General features: G+C 39.2%; 1 protein-coding gene across 3 annotated transcripts; it reads left to right on the top strand.

Moving 5' to 3' along the window:
• The first annotated feature begins 654 nt into the window (after positions 1–654).
• On the top strand, positions 655–18,265 carry LOC137944324 (F-box protein SKIP16). Of its 3 annotated transcripts, none has more exons than XM_068789977.1 (5): positions 655–953; positions 2,290–3,009; positions 10,684–10,902; positions 11,373–11,479; positions 11,607–11,924. In XM_068789977.1, the coding sequence occupies exons 1-5, from the start codon at positions 750–752 to the stop codon at positions 11,620–11,622; spliced, it is 1,266 nt and encodes a 421-aa protein (XP_068646078.1). In that variant the 5' UTR covers positions 655–749; the 3' UTR covers positions 11,623–11,924. The 3 variants fall into 3 exon arrangements, with proteins under 3 accessions (XP_068646078.1, XP_068646079.1, XP_068646076.1); XM_068789975.1 differs by lacking the exon at positions 11,607–11,924 and adding an exon at positions 18,097–18,265 and having other exon boundaries at positions 659–953; XM_068789978.1 differs by lacking the exons at positions 10,684–10,902; positions 11,607–11,924 and adding an exon at positions 18,097–18,265 and having other exon boundaries at positions 658–953.
• The last annotated feature ends 841 nt before the right edge of the window (positions 18,266–19,106 follow it).

Here is a 19,106-nt window from a genome sequence, read left to right on the forward strand (position 1 = left end):
TAAATAGGATGTTTAAAAAATAAAAATATATGCGTAACTATTTATGTTATCTCTCTTTTTCTTTCTCTACCTATATCTGAAGTCAATTTTGAACAAGGCATATATAGAATATCACATGCTCATCTAAAATAACCTTTCATCTTTGCTATGCAAGAATTGAGTGGATCTTCCTCAGCAATTACGTTGCTTAAGTTGATACGATCGAAGTGTTCATCACATTGCTTCACATATTGAGCTATGGGTTTCAATTTAAGTCTCATGTTGTGCTACACAAATACTAATTTTTTCAATTTTTCATATGATAGTCTGTTTCTTTGCTTTATATGAATAAGAGAAAGTGTTTATGGACGAATTTGAGCCAAGAAGAGGTTTTAATACTCTACTCCATAACTTAAGGTTATATTGATGGTTGTGTAAAAATATTTACAATGGTTAGATGATTCAAAAGGAAAAAGATATTAGAGGATATACACCAACTTACATAATTACAATTTTATGCCATTTTACCGTAGCCATGTATATCTTCGAGAGGATCTCACGGAGAGCATACTTACTCCAGACGCCTCGTAGCAGCTTGTGAGAGTTGATATTAGAACGACGTGTCAACCACCATAAAGTGGATTATCCAAGTGGAAGAGAAAATATGAATATAAATCGAAGAAAATACAAAACCCTCACAGGCGCAAGGTAGTCTTCCATGTAAAGGGCGACGGAGCTCCTGCTGAGCTGCTGCTGCGAAACCAGAGAGAATGGCGCTAGAAGAACTGGGAGATTTGGTTCTAAATGTTATTCTATCGAAAGTTGGGGCAAAAAATGCAGCCATTCTTGCCTGTGTCAATAGGCGGCTTCAGTCCTCGGCTTCCGAGGAGGATGTATGGCGTAACTTTTGCTTGCATGATCTTGATATTTCTGTTCCCGAAGATCCTTTTGGTAACCCTGCATCTTCCTTCAAGGTGTCTACTTCTCCCATTCCTTGAGGTTCTTTTCTCTGGTTGCATTTCTGTGATTGAATTGTACGATTATGAGCTGATTGCTGGAGTTTTTTTTTTTTTTTTCGAAATTAAGGAAAGTGAATCTGTCACTCGAGAGGAGGAATTTTGTCTGAAGCAGAAATTGGTTATAGCGTGACAAAAACACTTTTTGAATGATTTAAGCTTTGGAAATTGGCGACTAAACAAATTTTACAGTGAGGGAGAGATCTGGGTAGCATGGATAGACGAGACAGGGGAGTTGTATTAGTATTAGACTGTATAAAAGTGGAATCCACTGAGCAAATCAGAGTAGATTCCTCATATGATAAGTTTAGGCTGTTATTACGATGAACTGACTTGAGTTGGTATATTCATTAAAGCAGTAACCGAGATCTGTAAGTGCAAGAAAGTAAGATTAGCCTAAACTGAGTCTTATCTAACATGTTCAGGTTGATTTCTTCCACAGTTTTCTCCAATTCTACTATATCAAGATATGAATGAAGTCAGAAATGAAGAAAAAGCAAGCTAAAAAAACTGTAAGCTTTTGATAGATGGAAGTTTCGAAACTTGAAATGCCAAAATCATAGTCCAGAGTAGGTGATAGATGCCATGTAGATCAAAAACATTAAATGACCACTGCCACCAAAACATCCTCATACTATATTTGGGGTTAACTTCTACCTATAATATGATCCATGGATTCGTGACCTGGACTCCGAACTGGATTCAGCCCCTGCTAATCTGGGTCAAATTTCCTGAGTGGGGTTGCTTTTCCTGAGTTCAGATGCTGGACTTGGGGTGTGTTGGGGGAGTCTCACAAGAAATAGAAGGGACAAGTTGACCCCCCTCAACCTACTTATCCCCTCCTAAATGCAGGTCTTGGTGAGTCAGAAATTCATGGTATGTTCTATCATTTGTAAACTCCGTGGTGAGATTTGCCTTCCAATCACTGTAGGCACCTTGATATGAACTTCCAAAAGTTTGCATTCACTTCTTGGTGTTTCTCAACAAATAGGTTGCCCATACAAGTTCCAATTTTATTCCTAGCTCTTAAATAAACATGACTTGACTGTGGGGATGTACATGGGGTTGGGGTTGGGGATTTGGTGGGATTGAGGGGAATGATAAATGGAAGAAAGAGATTTCCTCATTATGGATTTGGTCCCACTTTTTTGGTTTTCTTTACATCCTTTGACAGTTTGTCTGCACTATATCAACCTTTAATCGTTTTTTGTTCTGCTGATTTCTGGTGCTTCTTCCTTAATATTGTTTATGAAGATATCCTTCACATGTGTCTTTTGATCCTACTTTCCTTCAGGAGGCATATAAACTATGGAAAGAAGCTTTTGGAATGTATCCATGGTCTCTTGTCAAGAGAATCAAGCGATGCTGGACTGTCCTTAAAAGTTGGCTGGTCTTGAATTTTCCGGAGGCGGCCAGTACTCTGATGAGAGGTGCATCAGAAGCTGAGATAGAAGAGATTGAAGATGCTCTAGGGGTGAAACTGCCCATCCCCACAAGGATTCTATATCGTTTTTGTGATGGTCAGGACATACCTGAATCAGTTTCTCCTGAAAATGAGGATTCACCTGCCTTGGGTCTTATAGGAGGTTACTGGTTTTATAGCTATGTAGTAAATGTTTACTTATTACCTCTAAGGCAAATTCTCACAGAGACAAAAGACTTAATACGTCAGCTGGGTTTTGTAGATGGATCTAAGTATATCGTAGTGGCAATATCCTCTTTCAAGGAAAAGTACTTTTTCCTTAATTGCACAAATGGGCAACTGTATGTCGGTACTGGAAATTTAACTACAGAAGGTGAGATGTTACCTTCTGTACCCGATACATTAATTCGCTGTGTGCATGAGAGGAAAGATTGTCAACAAACAGATGGCATGTTGCTATGGCTTGAGGAACATGGGAGACGGTTGCAGAGTGGTGTTGTTCGAGTTCGCAAGGAAGGAGAAATCCGAAGTATCAGTTTGTTTCCTGAACTTCCCCCACTGTGTTCTACTGCTGTAACGAATGGTGTCCAGGTGAATGGTTATCATGCAACATAGAATTAATATTGCAATTCTGATTCAGTTTTTGTTTTCTTATATAGTCAACAATTGTCAATAACTGAAATGAGCTAGTTTTCCGGCATATCTTTGTACTTGATACTATACTAACAGATTCTAAACAAAAACTTAACTAAGGAAAATTCAAAATAATTGGGAATGTAATGCATTGGATGATTGTCTAGACACACCGGTTAATTCTGTAAGAATGTGTGGGCCATAATTTGCTGGCTATTTCTTTAAGTTATGTAAGCAGTAATTCACTGCATAATGCTGTATCGTTCTCCAACATAGTGGGGAAGCATCTAGCTGCCTAGCTTTCTATATCAACATTATTTAACAGATCTACTCTCGTGTTTCATTTACCTGATTTTGTATGTGCAAGATCTGCTAGATTCATTGATTCAACCATTTAGAAAAAAAATCCTTATTATATGGTATTTCTTTGGACTCAAATCATTGTAGCACTGGTGGCTTGGTAGAAAGATTTTCAAAAAATACTCTTAAGAGTGAAGTTTCAAGTGATTTTTGTTTTATCAGGTGAATAAGTTTCTGACTACAAAATCTGCTATAGGTCCTTGTTTTTTTTTGAAATGATGAGAATTTCATTAGGGAAGTGAGAATCCAAAAGATACAAGTATAAAATAGAAAGAATAGCCTAAAAAAGCAGGCAAGGACAACAAACTCACACAAAGACATCAGAACCCATTATTGCAGCTAGCCCTGGAAAAGAACCAAACAACCAGCCTGGGTCGATAGCATGAGAGTTGCTCTCGATAAGATGGTGAAGAGAAACACCTATCCTAGTTGATGAATCAGCCACTCCATCCACACTTCTAATATACGGGACCAGTTTAGGTGAAGAATGTCACAGAAGAGCCACTGCTTCATCATGAAGCATCCAAAAAGATAGGGGCTGACTTGCTGACCCATAACCACCTGAGAGTCTCTCAACAACAAGAGGGGAATCTAAATGGTATCTAAAAATTCTCTAACCCATCGAATGCTTGCAGTTCAGCCTTCAACAAATCACAAACGCCAAAGAAAGTAGAAAATACATGCTAAACTCTGCCACCTCTTAAGGGTCCTGGATTCCCTCTATAGCTTCCATCAAAATTTAGCTTTAGCCAATCTTCTAGAGGCAGTGTCTAATAGATAGTTCTAGAATCAACAAAAGCAATTCATCTCTCCAGTGTGTCCTTAAAAGAACACTAGCATGGGCTCAAAAGGCAGGGAATTTTAAAGTGAGCATGTACTGTACATACATTCCACATCTCCCCTAGCGGGATTTATTATCAAATATCCTTGTGTTTGTTTCTTTCCACAAGGCTCAGATGGTTCCATAAAACGCAGCCAACCACAATTCTATTCCTTGTTTAGATAAACTTTTAGAAGAAGCTTGAAATAACATTTTAGGAAAGAAGCACAAAAACAAAAATGAAACCATAATTCCTTTTAGTATGGGCTTCTGAATGACCCTCTCCCTGACCCTAATCTGAGATATATTTGTTTTGTGAAGGGATGATGAGAAAATTTTAAAAAGAGAATAGTGGAATAGGTGAGGAACAAAGAGAAACAAAAATAAAAACAGCAATACACAAAAGCAAAAACTAAAACACAAGAGCTACAAAATTGACAACTCAGAAATACTAAAACCAAATACAATTTAGCCAGTAGGTGTGGAACTATGGAAGAGTGGAAGAATTCAGTCTTCCAAAACAAGTTCTGCACTATTGTTGGGGTTGTGGAGCACAGTTTTGGAGTAGTAAATACCTTTCTTCATTTTTTTTTTTTTTGAAATAGTATTGAGTTATATTAAAAGGCTCAAAAGAGCAAGATTACAAGGAGGGGGAACCATCCCAAACAATGAGAGATTGCTGGGAGTTTCTAAATTTAGCTAGCTTATCAGCCACATAATTGGCTTACCTGGGAATGTGATTCCAAGTACAAGAAATGGAAGATATAATATTTGCAATAGATGAAGTAATTGGCCAATGCCGCCTAGGGGGCGAGGCTGAATTAGAGCACCAGCTTATGACCACTTTAGAGTCTCCCTCAATTAGCAACATCCCTTGAGACCTGTCATTGAAAAATCTTCAATCCCCCCCCCCCCCCCCCTGCTCTAGCAGGTCCTGGACATCCCAAAGCATTACTGTCGAAATTCAGCTTAATGCAATTACTGTGGGGCGGCTCCCACTCAGTCATGATCGGAGTCCTCTGGGGACCTGCCATGTCGGCCAGAAGACACCAATTCCATCGAAGGGAGACACCGACTTGAAGAGCAAATTCCTTCCTTGTGTGAAACCAGCTGGAAACCATACCCACAACGCAAAAGACTATACTATCCAGATTGCTGAACTTGGAATTGAATCTCCGATTATTTCTCTCAAGCTAAAGACACCAAGGGATGTGAACAAGGCGAGCATAGAGCAAAGTCTTGCCAATTTTAGGGAGGCGAGTCCCAAGCACCATCTGAAAAGTGCCAAATAGATCCTGATGGAGGCCCACCTGAATGCCGATTTTTGGGAACACATCCATCCAAACTCTCCACGAAAGCCACAATGCAGAAGAACATGCTGTACTGATTCCTCACAAATGCCACATAGGGGGCAGGTAGCATCTGGGGCGGTGAAGCCTCTCCTGTGAAGATTGTCCGCCGTGAGGATTTGCTCTTTGATGGCTGTCCAAATAAAATTTTTTACTTTGTTAGGCGCTGGAAGTCTCCAGGCAAGATTTGCCTTCTGCTTTGGCCGACTAGGGACAACTTTCTTGATGTGGGAATAGGTGTTGAAGTGATTGTGAATGTACCACTGATACTAGGCTTCCAAATCAGCTTATCTGGCACTCATTCCCTGAGGATGGTACTACTGAGACTGGAAAGAAGTGCGCAAGAGGCTACAACTTCATCATCATTCAAGCTCTAGCGGAAGAGAAGACTCCAAGAAAGATTACTCCAAGATTCTGCTACTCAACATGAAAGGTCCATAGCAATCCCGTACAGCCTATTCCTCAAAGAGGGGGTGGGAGCCGCACCACTCGTCAGCCTAGAATAAAACAGCCCTCTCATTTCCTAGGTAGAAAGAGTTCGCACCCTTGAAGGTTAGAAGCAGCTTATACACGTATTTCCAAATCGGGGATAGACGGCGGGGAGCACCTCCCTCTCTCCACCAATGCCCTGGAATTTGAAGATAGTGGCACACCATATTTCTCCACACATTTCTATGGTTGACATTAAGGTTCCAAATCCACTTAAGCAGGAGGGCATTATTCATATCATTTATAGGTCGAATGCCCAACTTACCCCTATCCCGAGGCAGACAAATCTCCTTCTAACTGACCAAATGATATTTGAATGTGTCTTCTGAACCTCTCCATAGGAAGCGACGGCGAATAACATCTATCTTTGAGCACACAACGGTTCGACACCTAATAAAAGATTGGAGATAATTTGGCAGGCCAGCCAAGCAAGAATTTAACAGAGTGAATCGACCCGCTATGGATAGGAGCTTGCCCCGCTAAGTTGCAAGTCGCTTCTCAAATTTCTCGATAAGGGGGGGACCAAAGCCCAGTCGTGGGACGAGAGTTAAAGAAGGGGAAACCCAAATATGTAGCTGGCGTATTCTCCAGAGAGTATCCCAGGAAATCAGCCATATCTCTGAGCTCAGCACCATTTATATAATATCCTAGGAGAGTGGTTTTCCTCCAATTTATATTTTGACCCGAAGCTAACTCAAATAGACCAAGAATAACTCTCAAATTCTTGATCTGATCCATGGTGTACACGTCAAAGCAAATGGTGTCATCTGCAAATTGAAGAATCAGAATATCAAATGCCACTATATCTGTTGTGGGGAGTAGCCACCCAAATCCCTTTGCCGAATAAATCAGAGAGGAGAGATATTCCGCCACCACATTGAAAAGCAGAGGGGAGAGAGGGTCCCCTTGACGAATGCCCTGAGAGCCTTTAAAAAACCACACACTGCACCATTTAGAAGCAATTGGCCGATGAGATGCAACTTTGAATCCAGAATTTTCACTTAGCACCAAAACCCATTCTTTCCAAAAGAATATCAAGAAGCTTGCAATTGACTCTATCAAATGCCTTCTCAAAATCTAGCTTGAGAACAAATATGGGGAGCTTCAAGGTCTTGAAATGATGCAGAAGCTCACGACAAGCCATGGCAGAATCTAGGATGTTCCTCCCTTTGATGAAGGCACTTTGCCCTTGGTGGATAGCAATCGGAAAAACTGCTCGGAGACGATTGACAAGAAGATGCGCAATGATTTTATAGGTACTAGTGGTAAGACTGATAGGCCAGAATTCTGAAGGAAGCTTTGCTTCGACTATTTCAGGAATAAGGGCAATGAATGAAGCCCCTATACTCTTGAAAGCAATGCCCCAGTGGTAGAACGAGTGGACCATGTGAGCTATGTCTTCACCAATAAGGGGCCAGCAGTGCCGGTAGAATTTGCCGTTGAATCCATCCAGGCCTGGAGCACGATCCAGAGGGAGCCCTATAGCAGCTTTCTCAATTTCTTTACTAGAAAAGGGGAGCTCAATAAGACTGGCGGCTATAGTGGGTATAGCCATAAGATTAACCCGTTGAAAAAAGGAGCGAACTGTCTGCTAGAGATTTGCAAAAAAGGTCACTAGATTATTAGAAATAAGTGCTCTGTCTCAGGTAATCTCACCATTGACACAGAGTGATGTGATACGATTGACTTCTCTTTTGGTAGTGGCAATGGCTTGAAAATTTTTCGTATTGGCATCCCCCTCAGAAAGCCTTTTGAACCAAGCTTGCTGCTTCCAAAGTACTAAATCGCAATGATCAAAGTTCTGTAGCTTCCCCTTGAGAGTATAGCGCTGTGCCGATTTAGCAAAGCTCAGGCTTCTAGACTCCTTGTCAGCATCAATGATAGCCACCTGAGCAAGGGCAAAAGCTTTCTCCACCGAACAGGAGGACTGACGCTCGAGGACCCAGGAGTGCAAAAGGGGCTTTGAAGCTTGAGCTTCACTGGGAGGGACCATCTGCTTGGCCCAATAGCAACAATTCTCCTCCGAAAGGATTGGACCGAAGAATCAAATGAGGGGTCACTGATCCAAGCATTGTTGAATCTGAATGGCGGGGCCCCCCAGCTGCCGAAGTGAGTGCCCACCATGATCGACCAATGATCAGAGACAACCCGGCTAAGCACTTTGCCTGTAACATTGTTATATAACCGCAACCAATCTTTTTTTTGAAATGATGATAATTTTATTTCAAAGAAAGGGAAGATACATCAAGGGAGGCCTCCCCTAACAACAAGAGATTGAAGGGAGGGGGGCAAGTTTAGCACACAAATCAACAACTGAATTGGTTGATCTAAGTACATGAGACCAAATACAAAAAATAGTGGATACGATGTCCAAAATATCAAGAAACATCTGCCAGTGGCGCCATGGGGGGAAGGATGAGGTGGAGCACCATCCGATGACGACCTTGGAATCTCCCTCCACAATAAGGGGATCACTGAAGCGGTCCTACAAAATACGCAGTGAAGGTGACCACAGAGCTCAGTACTGGTTGAGTCAACAATTCCGAGAGGGCCAGAGTAAGAGAGTATGGCAATGCCGCCCGGATAAAAAATATCCCACCAAAGCCAGCCAAAGCTGGGTTTCCAAAGGCGCTACCATCAAAATTCAGCTTATAATGACCAGTGGGAGGAGGCTCATAAACAACAACTCAGCGGGCGGCAGAGGGGATGTACATTTGAGCAATAATCTTCCAGTTGGTGCAGACCAGGGAACAATAGGGGCAGGCGAATTCTTTCCAGGTGTGGATCTATGCAGAGATGAGCCCCGTGGCGGTGTAGGAGACCTCAATAGTAGAGCGGAAAGTACTGTCAAACTGTCTGGAGTTCCTCTCCTTCCAAAGGCACCAAGGGACGAAAGCAAAGTAGGTAGCTAAGAGAAGCTTGCCCAGGCTGGGAAGACAGGTTCCAGAAGAGAATGACACATGGTGCTCAGGTCAAGTGGGATGCAGAAGTTGAGACCCATATTGTCAATCATGTAAGTTCACACCTTCCAAGCGAAGCCATTGTGGAGTAGAAGATGACTCATAGTTCCAGCCTCCATCTTGCAGAAGCGACAGAGAGGATCGAGAGTGGTGTTACCATGCCTGATAAGGTTATTTGCAGTGAGGAATGGCTGCTGCCAATCTTCACTGGCGAGAAACCTGTCAAGCTTTGAAAGCACAAGGGGTTGCCTAGCGTTGGACCAAGTGAAGGTCTTCCCAGACAAAGCAATTTCATCAAGCTCCCATCATCCAATGAAATCAGCAAAGAGCCTCATGGAGGTAGTGATCCTCCTAGACGGCGGAGACTTCTCGTGGCAGAATCGGGTCACATTGAAGTTACCAGCGAGCAAAAGTGGTACAGACCATCTCTGGCAGACCGACAAGAGGTCGTCCCAAAAGAGGTGTCTCTTGCTATATCTAGTAGGCCCATAGATCCCACGAGACACCAAATGTTACTTGCGCACTTGTCAGGTAGCTTCCCTCCCAACGCATAGCTTCCCTTAAAGCTATCCATCACCTCAATGGTGCCAGTATCCCTAACGAGAAGGATGCCACCCGCCGAGCCAACAACATCCACAAAGATCCAATCGGGCTCCCTCAGAGGCCAAATATCATGAACGAAGCTGAGCGGAAGAGACGCCACCTTAGTCTCTTGAAGCATGACCATGCTAGATTTAGTAGAATTGAGAAGGCTATGTAAAGTTAATTGCCCATTACATGAAGGACTTTTTTGTAATCTGAAATCTATTTTGAAGCAATATAAAGAGGATAGGAGACTAGTGGGGAAGTATCACACAAATTCCTCTCTCCACTTCCTTTTTTCATTCAAGCTCTTTCCCTCTTCTCTCTTCTTCCTCCTTCCTTAACATGAAACATAATGCTCATCTAGCCTTCCTTCTTTAGTTTGTCAGTTCATTAAATCCCGGTTAAATCTTAGAAATATTTTTGTTTTTGCTACCTTCTTCTAGTTCATCATCTCTTTTCGTTTAGGTCCATCTAATCACTCTCTTCAATTGTGGTGTACATGTGGAAGATATTTTGTGCTAATAGGTGTCATGTTACTTGGGTCAAAGTTGCTTTAATCACCATTTCCAAAAAAGAAAAAGAAAAAGGAAGTTGCTTAATTAATTGGCCTAAGCATTTTGTTCATTGGGGATAATCCCACATTGGTAAGAGTTAAGAAGAGTTCTTGGGTTATAATTTTGAACAATAGACCTCCTAAATAGCTAGTTATTTTTGGATGAAATCAGGCTCAATCCTATCAATAGTATTTGAACAATATGTCTGTTTGGGTCTAGGTCTAGTTGGTATGTTGTGAGTTTGTGTCCCTGCCTCAGGCCTATTATGTGTAAGCCTAGACCTGAGAGGGAGTGTTAAGTGAAACTGATATTACATTGGTAAGAATTAGAAGTGTTATTGGGTTATAATATTGAGCAGTAGGCCTCCTAAGTGGCTAGTCACTTTGGGATGAAACCGAGTTCAATCATAACACATTTCAATACGCCAATTGCACAACTTTCTAATCAATTATAAGAGGGTTGTTATCATGTTGTCCATTCCCAGTCTGTTATTAATTCATTTCAGTTGTATGCAGATTCGTGCTTCTGCATGCTTTGTTCCAGAATTATCAGATCTACAAAATGACACAGAGAAGTACTATTTTACGTACTCTATTCGGATGCGTCTTCTGTCTGAAGGTTGTGTCTTGGATGGTATCCATTCCAACTCTTGCCAGCTTTTTTGGAGGCACTGGATTATTCGTGCCAATGAAAATATTGTATCTGATGTTAGTGATGAAGCTGTCATTGGAATGGTGAGTTTGAGATTGTACCTTCAGAGTTATCTGAATCCTTCTAAAATTAAATGTATGTTTTTTTCCAATGTATTAAGTATATCATTTTTGCCTCCACTATCATGTTTATGTGCTGCAAACTTTGGAGTTAAAAAACCTTTTAGAAGTATTGGACTGATAAACTTGTTTCAGAAGGATTTGGTGTTATATTTCTAGGAAAGATGCAACTGGAGGTGAAAGGCAGTGGAAATATTGACTGTGTACAAAGATTTAGTTTCTGTGAAAGGAAAGCTAATAGTACAGCTTCTAAGTGGGTATTAAGATAGAAACTGAATATCGTTATAATGCCATCAGATCTGGTGGGTGCATAATTTTTAGTATTGGTTGTTGTCTCATGGTTTGATTGTATAGATCATTTTTTCAAGCTGTCATAATGCCTCTCACTAGGTTTTGTTATTACAAAGCTGAATTTTTCTTTGTTATTGCTGCAGTACCCCCTTTTGCATCCTGATGGTGATGAGTTTGTCTATGAAAGCTGTGCGAGAATGCCATCTTCTCCAGGCTCAATTGAAGGTGCTTTCACATTCGTTCCTGGCAGGTAATCCCTTACCGTCATTGTTAGCTTTATTGACTCTGAAATTGAAGTTTTTATTAATTTTCTCCCCTTTCCGTTCATTTGGCCTTTTTACTAATTATGTACTATTAATCATGTGATTTGTAATTAGGAAGAAAGAGAAATAGGTGAACCAAAATCAAATTGAGAAGAGGTTAAAAGGAGATTACTTCAGAGAAAAGAAACAAGGTGAAAGTCGTGTATAATCAATTTATCCCCTCTAATCAGAAGCACTTGCCGTGTCTAAGTATGCCTATCAACTTCAAATGCTCCACCTTTTTTACCCTCAAGACTACTCATCTACATCACCCTCAACAAGATTAAATGTTCTTTAGCAATGCAATGGTCCTACCCACCCCAATCGAATGTTTTGGCATTTGTGCTACAATTCCTTCGGGTTGCCAAGCTTGATATGTAGACATGTCTAAGAGACTGCCTTTTACCCTAGCTTTTTGGCAAGCGAATCATACTCAAGTCCCTCTTGAAACAGGTTTGGAAGTACACTTCTTACTTGGGACAGTGAGGCAACACTTCCCATCTTGGGTGGTGCGAGTGTGGCCTTTGGACTCGAAGCATTAGCAATGATGTTCATCCGACTGGGTTTCTAAATGAGAGAATTGAGAAGTTAGACAAAGGAATGAAAGAAAGGAGACAAAAGTATGGAGAAAGCTGTGGCAGCTCATTAGGGGTGAAAGGCGACCCTTAAAAACCTTGCTGTTAAATTACTAAAGTGATATTTACATACAATGACCAGAATACCCTTCATCACTTGACTTGTACAGCTCATAATAGAGTGTAATAAAAGACAAATTACAGATTCTGCCTATCTAAGACATAATTTTAACTAAGAGGGATATAATAACACAAATACATGAGTAAGAAATGACTAAAATAACCTTAACTTTCTGCCTTAGTTGGAGGACATATGTATAAAAAAAAAATACCATCTTGTCACAAAATTGTAAAGACATTACTATCTGGTTACCGGATTTTCACATACGAAGTAATAATTGTCCTACTCATTGCAATATCATGAACAAAGTGGCCATCAACTTTTATATGTTTTGTCTTCTCATTGAAAGTTGGGCTACTTGCAAAAAATGTAGCTTGGTTGTCACATTTCAAAATCATAGAATCATTGGCCATTGGCCCAAACTTCTTTAATGCTTATTTTATCTCCATGAGCTTTGTATCAGTATGAGTAATAGCACGATATTTTCCTTGGGCATTACATTGTGTCACCACATTCTGTTTCTTACTTCTCTAGCATACAATATTTTTTCCTACATAAACACAATACCTAGTTGTAGACTTCCCATCCAATTTTGACCCTACATAGTCTCTGTCTAGATGACTCACGATCTCCAAATGTGCATTCACCATCAACCAAAACTCCTTTAACCTTGACTTTATCACATGTACTCACTAATAGTATGAGCTATATCGCTATATTTTGCTTCGACACTAGATTGTGCCACTACATTTTATTTTTCACTTCCTTTTACAAAAACACAATACCTAGTCATGGACTTCTTATCTAACTTTGACCTTGCATAGTCTACGTCTAGTAACCAATAATCTCCAAATGTGCATGTGGCTTATTCAGTAATCCTTCTGTAGTTGCTCCTTTCAAGTATTTCAAAATCTTTTGGTTGTCTCAAGATGAATCTTGTAATGATTCTCCATGATTTGGCTTTCAACTAGGGGTGGCATGAAGTCGAGCCAAGCTCGGACTTGTGTAGGTTTGAGCTTGGCTTGACGTTAAAACTTCAAGCTCGAGCTCGAGCTCAAGCTTAGCGTCAAACCTTAAATTGAACTCGAACTCGAGCTCAAAAATTGTAAATGAGTTTAAAATTAAGTTTTAGCCGGGTTTGAGCTCAACATAAATTTCAAACTATAAAAACAAAAAAATTACAAAAATAAATAAAACGAATATTGTGATGAACTTAGTACCATTGAACTGCAAGCTATCACAGAAGAGTCCAAGACTTTGCAATAGAGCATACTAATATATAATAACTAGCTTAATAGACCTAAAAAAAAGAGCAAACACCTTTATCTATAGTGTTTATTCCATTGGCAGACAACAACATTAGATGTTAAGGGACCCAAAAGGGTTGAATAATCTATCGTCTTTGAGGTTTGAGGTAAATAAGAGCAACTATAAACTAACTAAAGAGGGAATATACAAGAGTAATCAAAGTAAAGGGTATTTTCGTAAAAAAATCTATGTTAACGAGCCGGCTCACGAGCTAACAAGCTGAGTTTGGAAAATCTCAAGTTTAGCTTGTTATACTTAACGAGCCTTATTTCAAGTTTGAGCTTGAGCTGAGCTCAAGTGAAACCTGAACTGAGCCTAGTTTTTTTCAAGCTGGCTTGAATGGTTTGCGAGCTGGTTTGGCTTGGTGCCACCCTTACTCACAACATCAACTGCAAGGATATGCTAAGATCGCGTTTTGTAGCATAAATCAATTTGTTAACTAACTCAGGACATTCATCTTCATGGAGATTTGAGTTCATTTCCATGGGTGTCTCAAATGGTTTACCCTCAATTGTCCATACTCATATAACTTACTTGTTACATATTTCCTTGGAGACATACCACACCACCCTTGCCTCTAGCAATGTCAATACCCAGAAAACATTTAAATTTTTTATCTAAAATTGTCTCTTGAGGTATTCCTTGACTTCCTTAGTTCTCTTAACATCATTGTTTGACAACACTATATCATCTAAATATACCACCAATGTTAAAATTCTAAAGGCCAATGGAGAGCAAAATAAGAATGATTATAATAACTTCTCGATAAATCAAAAGACATCACAGCTCTATTGATTTGATCAAACGAAAAATCAAAAGACATCATAGCTCTATTGATTTGATCAAACGAAAAATCAAAAGACATCATAGCTCTATTGATTTGATCAAACCATGCCCTAGGACTTTGTTTTAAACAATAAGTAGTTTTATTCAACTTACATACCTTCTCACTCTCCTCCTAAGAAACATCCCCAAGAAGTGGTTTCTTATATACCTCTTTTTGCTATCTTGTAACGTTCTTTTGTCCTGTCTGCATGATATTTATGGGTTTAGATCTAGCAACACCCAACAATTGTGGCTTGGAGTGGGGGACTACACAAAGTGCACCTATCATGGCCTTTTTCCCCAATGGACCAAGGCATTTGTCTCCTCATCCATAGATTTTTGCACAATAGATAATTTAAGGTAGCTTGCAAACTGTACTTGGGATAGGAAAAGATGACAATAACAAGGCAAAGGACTTGAATGAAGACAAGAAATCAAAAGTATCATGCCGAGACATGGGGTGTTTGGTGCATGATCGAGTCCTTTTGCAGAGTGGAATGGACAGGTCCAAACCACTCACTTACACGAGCCTCTATTAGAGAAGAGATTTGTAAGGATGAAGAAAAGGGATAGTAATCAGCTGTGACACAATCATCTGGCGATGACTTGTCAGAAATGACAGCCTTGTCTTTTCTATATTGATACACCTATAATGGTTTCTTTTGCAACTTAATGAAACTTGTGTTGGTACATCATCCACAAGAAGTGGCAAAACTAGATCCTAAGAAAAACTGATCAGTTTCTTTTGCAACTTAATGAAACTTGTGTTGGTACATCATCCACAAGAAATGGCAAACTAGATCCTAAGAAAAACTGATCAGTTTCTTTTGCAACTTAATGAAACTTGTGTTGGTACATCATCCACAAGAAGCGGCAAAACTAGATTCCAAGGAAGACTGATCAGAGTCAACTGTAGTAGATGAAGAAACATATAAAACATCTTTGGAGAATGTTACATCTGCCATGACATATATTTTTCCTAGTGAGAGGAGCATAACAGTTGTATCCCTGCGGATGACAGAAATATCTAGGTAAACACATTTTACTGACTAAGAAGAAGGATTATCCATAGGACTACCAAACACATGAACTGAGCAAACAACCCCAAGAACACGAGGATATATATCAAATAATGGACTCATGGGCTTAAGCATACTCATGGGAACTTTTCCTCCTAATACAGATGAAGGGATGCGATTCATTAAGAAGCAAGCAGTAAAGGCAGCACCGTCCTAGTACGATTTAGGAACCTGCATTTGGAAAAGCATGGTTCTGGCTACTTTTAGCAAATGGAGATTCTTCCATTCTGCTACCCTATTTTATTGTGGAGTGTAGTGACAAGATTTTGTATGCAAAATAATATTGGAGTCACAAAATAAATCAAATTTATGATAAATTCAAGCCCATTGCCAGATCTGGAAACATGAAATGAAGTACAGACGGTTCTTTATTTCATCATAAAAATGAAGGAATACATCAAACGTTTCTGTTTTCTCCCGTAGGAGATACACCCATTAGTAAAGGACACAGATACCTATAACCAAAGACACTAGGTTAGACATGCACCCTATCCATTAGAATGAACCTCTTCAAAGATACTTGGAACTTTATGATTGGTACTAGGTGGAAAGGGTATTCTATTATGCTTCCCAAGTTGCTATGATTCACATTCAAAAGACAGATCTGAAAATAAGTGAAAAAAATAAGATTTTGGGAGAGTGAGCCCAGCTCTCATGCTTTTCAAATTCATAAGATTAAGGTATAAAACATTGATCCCTCTCCTCTAATTACAATCATTTCAGTAACAGGGCCTTAATACCCTTCATCTAATAACTACAATTCAATAACTTAAAACATAATGACTTTTCTACCCTTATACTTGTGGCAACCTATAGTAATAGGCTTATAAAAAAAAGAACCTTGAACCCGAACCTTCACATCTCTCAATTTTCCATCAAGTTGGAGCATAGATATCTTGCATTTCCGACTTTTTCTACAACATCAAATATTTTCCATGGGTGTCTTAGATGATCTCGCACGAGGAGTTACGATCTTTCCAAACATAATAGCATATTTGATGAAATGGTAGTCCGCTTCTATATGTTTAGTCCACTCGTGGAAAGCAGGATTACTAGCCATTTAAGTATTACGGAACATCTCTATAGGCTTCTCCTAAACGAAACGAAATTCAGCCTCTAGTGTCTTCACCCGCATCAACTTACATGTAGTATGTCATGGTACTTACTAGTGTCTTCACCCGCATAAACGTACATGTAGTATGTCATGGTACTTACTTTTACGCCTGATCTAACTATTACAGTTTCTTTCTTTCTTTTCAATGTAATATGATTTCCACTAACAAAGGTGGACTATCCGCAAGTGCACTTCCTATCAAGCTTAGAACTTGTGTACTCTACATCTGAATATCCAACAATGTCAAGATGTTGAAGCCTTTGGATTTTTGAGCTTTGAGGCTTTGCCCCTTGGCCTTGATCAGAACCTTTTTAGATCTATACATCCAACAACGAAATGACTTGGGCCTACGGCTTAGTACATGGGGGGTTTCTAGTATGAGGTCTTGGAATCAAGTTTCACAAAGGGATAAAGGGGTGTATGCATGTTAATCACCATTCAAAAAGAAAAAAAAAAGGTCTAAGATGTTTTTATGTTGCATAGTTCAAGCCTCTACTTGGAGCTCTCTCAAGATACTTTAGAATATGCACTATAATCCTACTTCCATGAACTGGCTAACCACTGCAACAGCAAAAGAGCTGTCTGGGCTTGTTACAATAGCATACAAAAAGCTGTCTGGGCTGTCATTTAAAAAAATAAAAATAGCATACAGTAATTTCCTTACAATTTTCTATATTCTGTCTTATTTTCTAGCTTCAGGCTGTCCACACCATGGCATATCTTCACCGACATCTATAGGAGTTTCTGCAAGCTTAGCTCCCAACAAACCTGTTTTCAGCAATAAATCCGTGATATACTTTCTTTGAGAAAGAAACTATCCCTTCAAATCTTTGTGCAATTTCTAGCCCTAGAAAGTATCCTAGCCTACTCAAATCCTTTGTAAACTTTTCTTGAGATGGTTTTTAGTCTTCTCCATGCCTGCCTTCTCACTTCTATTTCCCATCGTACAAAAAACATAATGATTTGTATAGCTGCAGTGAAAGCTAAAACCCATAACAAGAAAGTTTGAATCCATTCTTTTACAAAGTACTTGCTTGTGTGAAGTATAGGAGATAAACATGACAGGCAAAAAATAAAATAAAAAATCATCCATTGAGTCAGCTTTCGTTTTAGTTTGTTATTCTCCAAGTAGCAAAGCTCATTGTATGACTAATCTTGATTTGTTCATAATCATCTTGACCTCTTGAAACGTTAAAACCTTCTTTTCTTTTTAGGTTTATCTAACTGGTGATTATTATCATTGTAATGTGCCATATGGTGAGATCTGTTTTGGCTACCTTGTTCGTGTGAGGGTTTTAACGGCAACAATGCCCCTGGAGTGTGATTATTTTCCTTTGAATTTGTGCGTAATTAGTTCAAAACTGTACCATATCTGAGTCTGCTAAAGGGTATAAGAACTACAAACCTTTGTCATGTCCCCGCCCCCCCTCTCCATTTTTTTACATAGACAATCGTATTTGTAGCAGAACAATAATCTGATTCAAGCAAACTCTTTTCAAACTGTTAAATGGATTTATCTTTCTCACACTGGCCGTTGCTGTAGGTTGATAGATCCTAAAGGTGGACCATTTGATGTACGAGTTGCACGGTTCCCCCTCGAAATACCAGAGTATATTTTCTGACTGTACCATATTGTGACAGAAATGATTTATCTTTTTCTTCGTATTGGATGTACTGATAATAGTTGGTGTAAAATAATACTGTTTGTCTGAGTTTCCATAGTTTTTGGTCGATAGCAGGGGATGTTTTATAACAGTGGCAATTTAAAATTCGTAAGAGACTTTTCAATGGAAAAACTTGGGTCTATCTTGGAGGCAATTATTACAAGTTTTTAATTTTAAAATTAAATTTAATAAAACTTGAAATTGGCTTTTGGAAAAATGCGCTCGAATTGGAAATTACCATATCCCCTTGGCAAAATATGTGGGTGTAGATTTTAGATTAGTCTGGAACATTAAGCCTAGATTACTGTAGTGATCTCTTTAGTGCTAGATGTTGTGGTCTCTTGACCAAGAACCCAATTTCTAAGTTTTATATTCGTAGTCAAAAGTTCAAAATAGTTTTGCCGAGAACAAAGTGAATATTATCTTATTTGATTAATTTAGTTACTTTGTCGATTTTCCTATGATCTTGACATATCTCAAGTAAGGCAAACTTGAGCTGAAAAGGCTATTTGTCTATGCTTTTGTGATATGCTTTGTTTGCAATTTACACATATTGGATTTTATTATTTGAAAAAAAAAAAAACATTTGGCTAAACTATTTGAATGAACATCAAGCATGTTCTTGATCACAATTTTGAAGTAGCCAAAGACAATTCAAGTCTAAAGTACCTAAGTGATTATTCAAAGTTTTGAAAATCTCATCTTATTACTTAAAATAATAATTTCTAGATTTTAACCAGTAGTTAGCTCTTTTTGTTGAATGAAATCAGTAGGTTCTCTAAACTTGGAACACAACTTAGGAAAGGGTTATTCTCCCATGACTGCATATGTAGGGAAGAAAGTATTGAAATCAAGTAGGTTCTATGTATTCTCTCTATAATAACTGGAG

Source organism: Aristolochia californica, unplaced genomic scaffold (genome assembly GCF_029961685.1).
Source record: "Aristolochia californica isolate CCGP_79_NKW_82.1479 unplaced genomic scaffold, dmAriCali1.0.hap1 SCAF_11, whole genome shotgun sequence".
NCBI classification, from domain to species: Eukaryota; Viridiplantae; Streptophyta; class Magnoliopsida; order Piperales; family Aristolochiaceae; genus Aristolochia; species Aristolochia californica.